General features: G+C 28.4%; 1 protein-coding gene across 2 annotated transcripts; it reads left to right on the plus strand.

Moving 5' to 3' along the window:
* Positions 1-1,732: 1,732 nt before the first annotated feature.
* Positions 1,733-4,678, plus strand: LOC112776157 (jasmonate ZIM domain-containing protein 1). Of its 2 annotated transcripts, none has more exons than XM_025820189.3 (5): positions 1,733-2,431; positions 2,837-2,960; positions 3,570-3,820; positions 4,023-4,080; positions 4,265-4,678. In XM_025820189.3, exons 1-5 carry the CDS (start codon positions 2,269-2,271, stop codon positions 4,434-4,436), a joined length of 768 nt encoding a protein of 255 aa, XP_025675974.1. In that variant the 5' UTR covers positions 1,733-2,268; the 3' UTR covers positions 4,437-4,678. The 2 variants fall into 2 exon arrangements, with proteins under 2 accessions (XP_025675974.1, XP_025675975.1); XM_025820190.2 differs by having other exon boundaries at positions 1,830-2,431; positions 2,840-2,960.
* Positions 4,679-8,390: the final 3,712 nt, after the last annotated feature.

Consider the following 8,390-nt stretch of genomic DNA (forward strand, 5'->3'; position numbering starts at 1 on the left):
CCCTTTCCACCACAACGAAAACACTTATCCTCTGTTGATTTACTCTGCCCGATATTTCTTTCTCTATCCCACTTCTGGTGAGATCCTCTCTTTTGAACATAATTCTTTTTCCTTCCATAATTTTTCTTGTTATTAAAAGCTTGCCATTTACCTCTTCTGGGGTAACGATTTGCCGCATTTACTTCAGGAAGTGGGGCGGCGCCAGCTGGGCGCGCTTCATGATTTTTCAATAACAACTCATTGTTGCGTTCGGCAACAAGTAGGCAAGAAATTAACTCAGAATATTTCTTAAACCCTTTCTCTCGATACTGCTGCTGCAGGAGCACATTCGAGGCATGGAAGGTTGAGAAAGTTTTCTCCAACATATCATGATCAGTTATTTTTTCCCCACACAATTTCATTCGTGAGGTGATTCGAAACATTGCAGAATTATATTCATTTATAGATTTAAAATCTTGTAAACGCAAATGCGTCCATTCATATCGGGCCTGAGGAAGTATCACCGTTTTTTTATGATTATACCTTTCTTCAAGGTCTTTCCAAAGATCTGCAGGATCTTTTAATGTAAGATATTCATTTTTCAATCCTTCGTCAAGATGACGACGGAGAAAAATCATGGCTTTGGGTTTATCCTTTTGGGATGCATTATTTTCAGCCTTAATGGTATCTCCAAGATCCATTGAATCAAGATGGATTTCAGCATCTAGTATCCATGATAAATAATTGTTTCCAGATATATCAAGAGCATTGAATTCAAGATGAGAGAGCTTCGACATAATGAAAATTTGTTACCTGAGTCTTCCTAAAAATTTGATCAGAGTCTCGTGCTGATAACGTATTGTGAAATAAAAGATATATATATATAATAGAGATGTATAAATAGAAGACTCTAGTATTAAAATAATTAGCTCAATAATAATTTATATATATATAATAATATTATATGTTGTAATGTATATATATATACAAAGATAGAAAGAAGTATTAAAAATAAAGAGAGAGAGAATTGCATATGTTTATTATTACTATTTCAATATAATAAAGATGATTAATATTGCTATTAATATTATATGTAAAGAGTAATAGAAAAGAGAATTTAGAATACTAATAAAATAAAAGAAGAGAAAGAATTATAGTAGAAATATAAAGAGAAGAGTATTTGATTGCAACATAAAGAGAAAAGTGATTTTATTATTACTTGCTTGTGTACGTATAATCACAAACCCATGTCCTATTTATACTTGTCCAACATTCTTCTTTTCAAACTTCATTAATATAAAGTCTACCATGGAGAAACAAAGCACCACATATATTTAATATTGCACAGCCCAACGTTAACTTGATGGACATTCTTATTTATCGTAACATTGAGAACATTTTTATAAGTATAATTAGAAAAATAAAACTTTTTCAATTTTAAAATTTGATAATTTTATATTAAATAAAATTTTTTTTTCCTTATGAATAGTCAATTTTTTTTAAAAAATGAATTTTGTTTAGATTTTTTGGTGAATAAATCCTCTTAATTTTTTTAATTATTCTATTAAGTATAATCTTTTAAATAAAACCAACAAATATAAAAAAAATATTAAATAATAAAATATCACACTTAACAAAATAATTAAATAAGAAAATTAAGAAGATCTTTTTCGACTTTTGTATGTATCTTTTATAAATAAATTTGTGAATTTTATGAACAAAAATATTAATTTATTCTTTAAAAATGGCATTCATATTGGTGTCCTCAGTGTACCAAATGGGCCCCAAAGAAATAAATCATCCGTGATTTTTCCTCCTCCATTAACGCTACGCAACGGCCTGTAGTCGGTATTCTAAAGGCCACTCTTCCTTGTTTCTATTTCTTTTATTGTTTTCTTATTTTTCTGTATTCGTGGGACTTTCCACTAGCCAATTTAGAGGCGTGAGAGTTTGAGGTAACAGATTCGCGTTCCTTCTTCTTTTTTGCCACACAAAAAACACGTGCTTCAAACCAAAAATAATATTAAAATGTTTTGAATAAAAAAGAATTGGAATTTTTCCAGAATAATAATTAATCAGAAAGATAAAGACCACATGGTCTTCCACCTCCTCCTCAGACCAAAGCAGATTCAACGAACATGCTCCTGAAACTGCAAGACTCTTCCATATTCTCTCCCTTGTTCACCTTCCCAAGCTTCTAATCATGAACAGAATAGAGTCTACCAATTGAAAAATCAAATAGATCGATATAATTTCACACGCAATCATCCAACAAATTCTCTTGAAAAAATGTCAAATTTCCCTGATGCGGTGGCCGATGGCCGGAGGTCCGGCAAGGCACCGGAGAAGTCCAATTTTTCTCAGACTTGCAGCCTCTTGAGCCAGTTCTTGAAGGAGAAGCGTACTTCTGGAGCTTCCACTCTCGGAGTTGGTTCTAAAATGGAGCCTAGAGGTACGAAACTTTTTTTTGCTTTTGGTTCTTTTGTTTTTCAAATTTTTTTATTTTTATCCTTGCAATATTTTTCAGTGATGAAGTACAAACCGACTTTATTTTTGCTCAGACACTTTTATTTAATTAATTTTTTCCTGGTCAAATTATTTAATTGGTGCTTTGGTATATATTTGTTTATATTAAGGTTGAGAATTGGAGGAAAACAGATACAATTTGATTTATAAAAAGATATAATTCGTAAAATTTCCCGCTGCACTTTTTACCTTCTTACCTAACTGATTGATGTTGTTACTTGTATGATTCTAAAAAAAGAAAAAATAAAAAAATAAAAAAGTTTCTGAATTTGGCTTTAAAATTTGCTCATGAGCTTACTGTAATGGATTTTTTTTTCCCCCTGAAATTCAGTAGGTACCAAGGATTTTCTAGCCAGTATTCATAATTCAGATGGAGCTTTGAGACTAAATTCTGCGGCTATGGATTCCCTTCCCCAGCTTGTGGAAAATCCCTGCATCAAGAAGTCTAATATTAGGTGTGTGTGGAAAATTTTAATTTCTGCGATTTTTGTTCTTTAGCAAATATGATAATTGGAAATAAAGAAGAAGCAAAAAGTAGGTTTATTCTCCGTCGAATCTAAGAATGATCAGTTACCTCCCATAGCTTGAGCTCTATGAAATTATCTAGATGCCATTTCAAAGAGGGGCGAAAGGATATTTAGGTGAAAAATGGTGATAAGTTGATATTTTCTTTTTCTGAAGGTTTTCAAGGGGAAAAAAGAAACTCACTACATTTTTATACCTAGCTTGCTAGATCTGTTGGGTTCATGAGCTTGACTCCTAAAGTCCAAGCGCTATGAAATTAGAGAAAAAAATTTGATGAGAATTGGTTCCAACGAGCTATCCCAAAGGAGGAGGGATAAAAATTTGATGGATATCAAAGTTTTTTATCTATGAAAAAACAAGCTCAAAATGGAAGGAAGGCTCAGTGTGATAAATGTTCATACCCACTTTGTTCAGATGGCTACTCAATGAAAAATTATGAGCATGACTATTACCTCTCCCCAATTTGATCATGTACCTATTTTAGTTCTAACTTCTAAGCACCATGGTCTTAAAAGAATTCTTCTGTCCTCTTATTGTAGGTCATTGGAACCTGAAACTCCACAATTGACCATATTCTATTCCGGAAAAATGTTGGTATTTGATGCCTTTCCACCAGACAAGGCCACAGAGGTAATGGAGTTAGCCACCAAGTTAGCCTCGAACAGTTCCATTGTCGAACAAAGCCAGCCCAGTGCTTCGGTTGCGACTGAAAATTTGAGTAAAGACAAAGTGCCGCAGACAAATAATGCCTCTGAAACTCCTAGGCCAGGAAAGCAAGCTGTTGGTTCCGGTATGAATAAAGAAACTGAACAGCCAACATTTAGGCTTTTTTTGGTTGGCGTTTTTATTTTTCAAAATTTTCTCTTTTTCCTTCACGAGATGCTAAAAGTGAAAACTGAAAATGAGAACGCAAACCAAAAACACCTTTATTTTTCTCAATCATGTTCTCTATGTTGATACACTAATATGGGTTCCAACTTTTGTATATGTAGATATGAGGTATCCAAGGAGAGCTTCACTTGTAAAATTCCTTGAGAAGAGAAAAGAAAGGTAACTTTTAGGAATTAGATTTATATTTACCATATTTATTTTTGGGTTAAATAATCAAATTATTTTTTTATCCCTCTATAAATTAGCAATTTTATAGAGTGAAATTGGTTTCTATTAATCATCATCAAATGTACAAATCAACTATGAGATGAGTCTTATAAGTTGCGCTTTGAATTGTTGCCAGGGTCATTGCTAGAGGACCTTACCAAGTAAACAACCCAAATCCCAAGCCTGAGGGTAGCAGTTCCGGCGGCGAACCTTACCCGGTAAACTGCCCGAATTCGAAGCATGAGGAAGGCAGTTCAGGGGTTGTACCTGAAGATCAATCCTCCAAACACTTTGACCTTAACTCATAGTGGCATAGCTCATGGTGAATTTAGGTTATACTGAGAGACTTGGACAGCCAAAAGCTCCTCCTAACTACATGATTATAGTCCTTTTGCCGGTTATTGGGGGCCTTTATACATATATATATTTATAATATAAATCTGTATCTATTGTTTTCATCAGTTAGGTCCAATGTCCTGGACCAAACCAGAAAAGAAAATTAGTTTTTTATTGTTACCCGAGATTGATTTAGTTCAGAAAATTTCAAGTATTTGTGTGCATTATTCCATCATTTTTACTGAAGGCAAGTTCTTTTCTTTTTCATGTGCTCTTGTTTCTAAGAGGGATCTTCTTATAGGCAGAGTGATTTTTTAATGCACGAAAAAAATTATAAAAGTTAAAATAATACAGGAGGGTAATTTGGAAAATTAATGCAAAAAAGAGTAATATGCGTTTTTAATACACTTAAACGCGTTTTTTAAGTGTATTAATTTCTCCAATTGAACGCGCTTTTAATTGTTGTATCACACTAAAATTTGAGTAAAAGATTTAATTGTTTTTCTATAAAATTTTAGAGTAGTGATTGAGTGTCTTAATTTATCTTTTTTTTTTTTTAGTCACCAAAAAAAAATCATCTACCTTTTTAATATTTAAATAAGTAAAAATTTGATATGCATATTATTTTTAGAAAATATAATAAAATAAAATTTAAAAATCTCTTTGTTTAAAAATTAAAGAGAAGAGAATGAAAGTTATTTTTTTATATGAAAAAAATATTGATATTTTTGTTCAAAATGTGATTATTTGGTGTAATTACGTGTAGGTAGATTTTGCTGGTAGAGAGTCAACACACACCATACGTGTTAGACACGTATCATCATCTTTTGCTGGTGGAGAATCAACATACAAAATGCGTGTTAAACACGTGTCATCATCTTGGCAACACGCAAAATACATATTAAACATTTTTTTTACACTTTTATAATACTATAATATGCTTTAAATATTAATATTTAATTAAAATATTATCTTCATCTCCGTATTAAAAATAATTTCTGTAAAAGGAACTACTATTGTTATTATTTTTCAAAACTTTTATACATTTGTATTCTTAACTTAGTAATTGATATACTTAAAAAGGAATGAAAAGAATACACTTGAAAAGAATACTACCAATTGGGAGTAGACGAAATTACGTTAAGAATAATGATTGAAAATTTTAATTTATATTTATAATTATATTTTTTATACTTAAAAATATAAAATAAAATAAGTATATATGTTATATTTTAAAAATATTTAAAAAAATAAAAAATTAACTTTTTTATTTAAGAATTAAAAAGATAATAAAAAAGATTAGTTCACACTTTGAAATAGTCAGATTATATTCCATTATAACGAAACGTGATACATGAGGAGAAATTAGGGTCACCGACTACGAAAATGGATGTCTTTTGTTTTGTCGCACATGTGGAGGGAAGGAGGTTGGAGATTGGCATCAACCTAACCCTGTTCTTTCCTGGCAATGTCTTAAGTCTTATCCTCTTGCTATATTTGATTTTAGGTTTAATTACTTTGTCCGTTTTTATAATTTTATCGAATTTTTAATTAAATTTTTATATTTTTTATTTAAATTTTTATATTATATTAAATTTTATAATTAAATTTTTATCATGATAAAAATATTAAAATTTACAGAAAATATTTAGTCAAGGGTTAGATATATTCGTTTTATTTAACAAAATATTTCGTTAATTTTAATATTTTTGTCACGACAAAAATTTAATTACAAAATCTAATATGGTATAAAAACTCAATCAAAAACAAAAAAAAGTATAAAAACTTAATTGAAAATTCAGTAAAATTATAAAGACTCATAAAGTAATTAAACCGAATTTTACTATTATAGAGTAACGATAATTCTACAATTAATCTTTTTTTTTTGGTGACTCAATTAATCTGGTATATATTCCATATATTTTTTAATTAAAAAAAACAAAATAAATAAAATATTATATGAAATTTACAATTAATTTAATAATAATGAAGTAGATGTGAAAAAGAAAAAAAAACTATGAACATTAGTTTTTTTTACAATTTAATAGACACATACGTATCAATCAAATAAATAAAACACAAAATGCCAACAACATACACGTTTTAAAAAAGAGTATTTTTCTTTGCACACATAGACTAATGTGTGTTTGAGATATCTATTAAATTTAACATTTAGGTGGAAATGAAAAAATAACAATCACAAGCTAATTAAAACTTAAATTTAATAGTATAAAATATTTTATATTATTATTATTTAATTAAATTATTGCATTTACATGCCTATTTAAAGAAAATGAGTTTATTTAATTTTCTAACATGCACGAAAATACATATATTTTGATAAAATTCTTTTATACTAAACTTAGGGATGAATCTATTAATATAGTTGAGGGACACTTGCTCCATTAATATTTTAAAAAAATTATATATATGTATATATATTGGATTTTTAAATAAAAAATAAATTTAATATTTACAGATATAGTCATATAGATACGAGTTTAAAAATTGGGAAAATTAATCCCAAAGACCACTAACAAGAGATAACTATTAAAAAAAATACTAATTACATCCAAATTGTTTTAAAAGATCAATTTAAATAAATTTAAGAAAAAAGATTAAATAATTATTTTAAATAGACAATAATATCCTTAACCAATCTGTAACATTAAAAAAAATATCAAAAAAATAAGAACATTAATTCAAAATTTTTTAATTCCTAAATCCCTAAATTCAATAACTAAATTTTTTATATTCTTTTATCGATGTTATAATATCTAAAATATTACTCATCTAAGTCTCTAATGTTATTTATACTTAAAAATAAAGGATCAATTAAAGGAATTTATTAAAATAAAAAAAAAAAAGAAAAATCACCAATTAACAAAGCAGACTTTTGTGGTAACCGCCTAGTTTAGACTTTAGAGTCTCTTGGAATAATTTTTCTTATACAAATTCATTTTGCCTCGGGATTTTGTTATGGTTATTCTTTGAATTATCCTTGATAATTGAGCTTGATATGTGATGCCTTTCTTGTGAAGAAAAATTTAAAATTAAAATTACAGAAAAAAATAAGATGAATAATGAACTGAAACTAAAAAATTAAAAAATAAATAAATTTTTTTGTTTGATATTTAAAATATCATTAGAAATTGACTAATAGCGTTATTGTCCTTTTAAAACAATACGCTAATCGTTCTTTATAAATTTTATTTAAATAAATTCTTTTTAATAATAATAATATAATTCGTCTTCTTTATTAATTGGCTTTTATTAACAGTCTTTTTTGCTAATTTTTCCTTAAAAATTTATATTTATCCACGGTCTTACATATCTCATTCACACAAAAACGATTTTTTTTAACAATATATTTCGTCCTTAATGAGGAGAAAATATATTAAAAAATTTAATAACGTATAATACGCAAACAGAATATGTTTTTAATTATCATATACTCCTATCTCATTTTTATTGAGGACATAATATGTTTATTTTTATCTCGTACTTACAAAGGTCAAGATATGTATTTAAATATTCTGTTAGTTGTACGCGAATAAGTATAAGACAAAATTTTAGCTATATAAAGAATTTATTTATGCTTATTGCCTTGCAAATCTCATTTCAATTCTCTTCTTATATTCTCTCAAAGTGTCTAATAGTGAGTATATTGTTGTTAGCATTTATGAAAATGGTTATATTAGATATATTAATGAATGAATTGTGTTTGAATCTTCCGACCCCATGTTATTCCGAACTCTTCGAATCGATATTCTTAAGGCACTGAAGAATCTGATATTGACGAAGATGGGAGTTTTGGGGTCGAAAGGAGGTTAGGAGGATTGGGTATAGGTTCCTCGCAATTTTGGCAAACCAATACTTCAAATTCAAGCTTTTTTGGGAGAATCTTAGCACAACATGTTGTGGAG

The sequence above is a fragment of the Arachis hypogaea genome, chromosome 19, assembly GCF_003086295.3.
Source record: "Arachis hypogaea cultivar Tifrunner chromosome 19, arahy.Tifrunner.gnm2.J5K5, whole genome shotgun sequence".
NCBI lineage: Eukaryota > Viridiplantae > Streptophyta > Magnoliopsida > Fabales > Fabaceae > Arachis > Arachis hypogaea.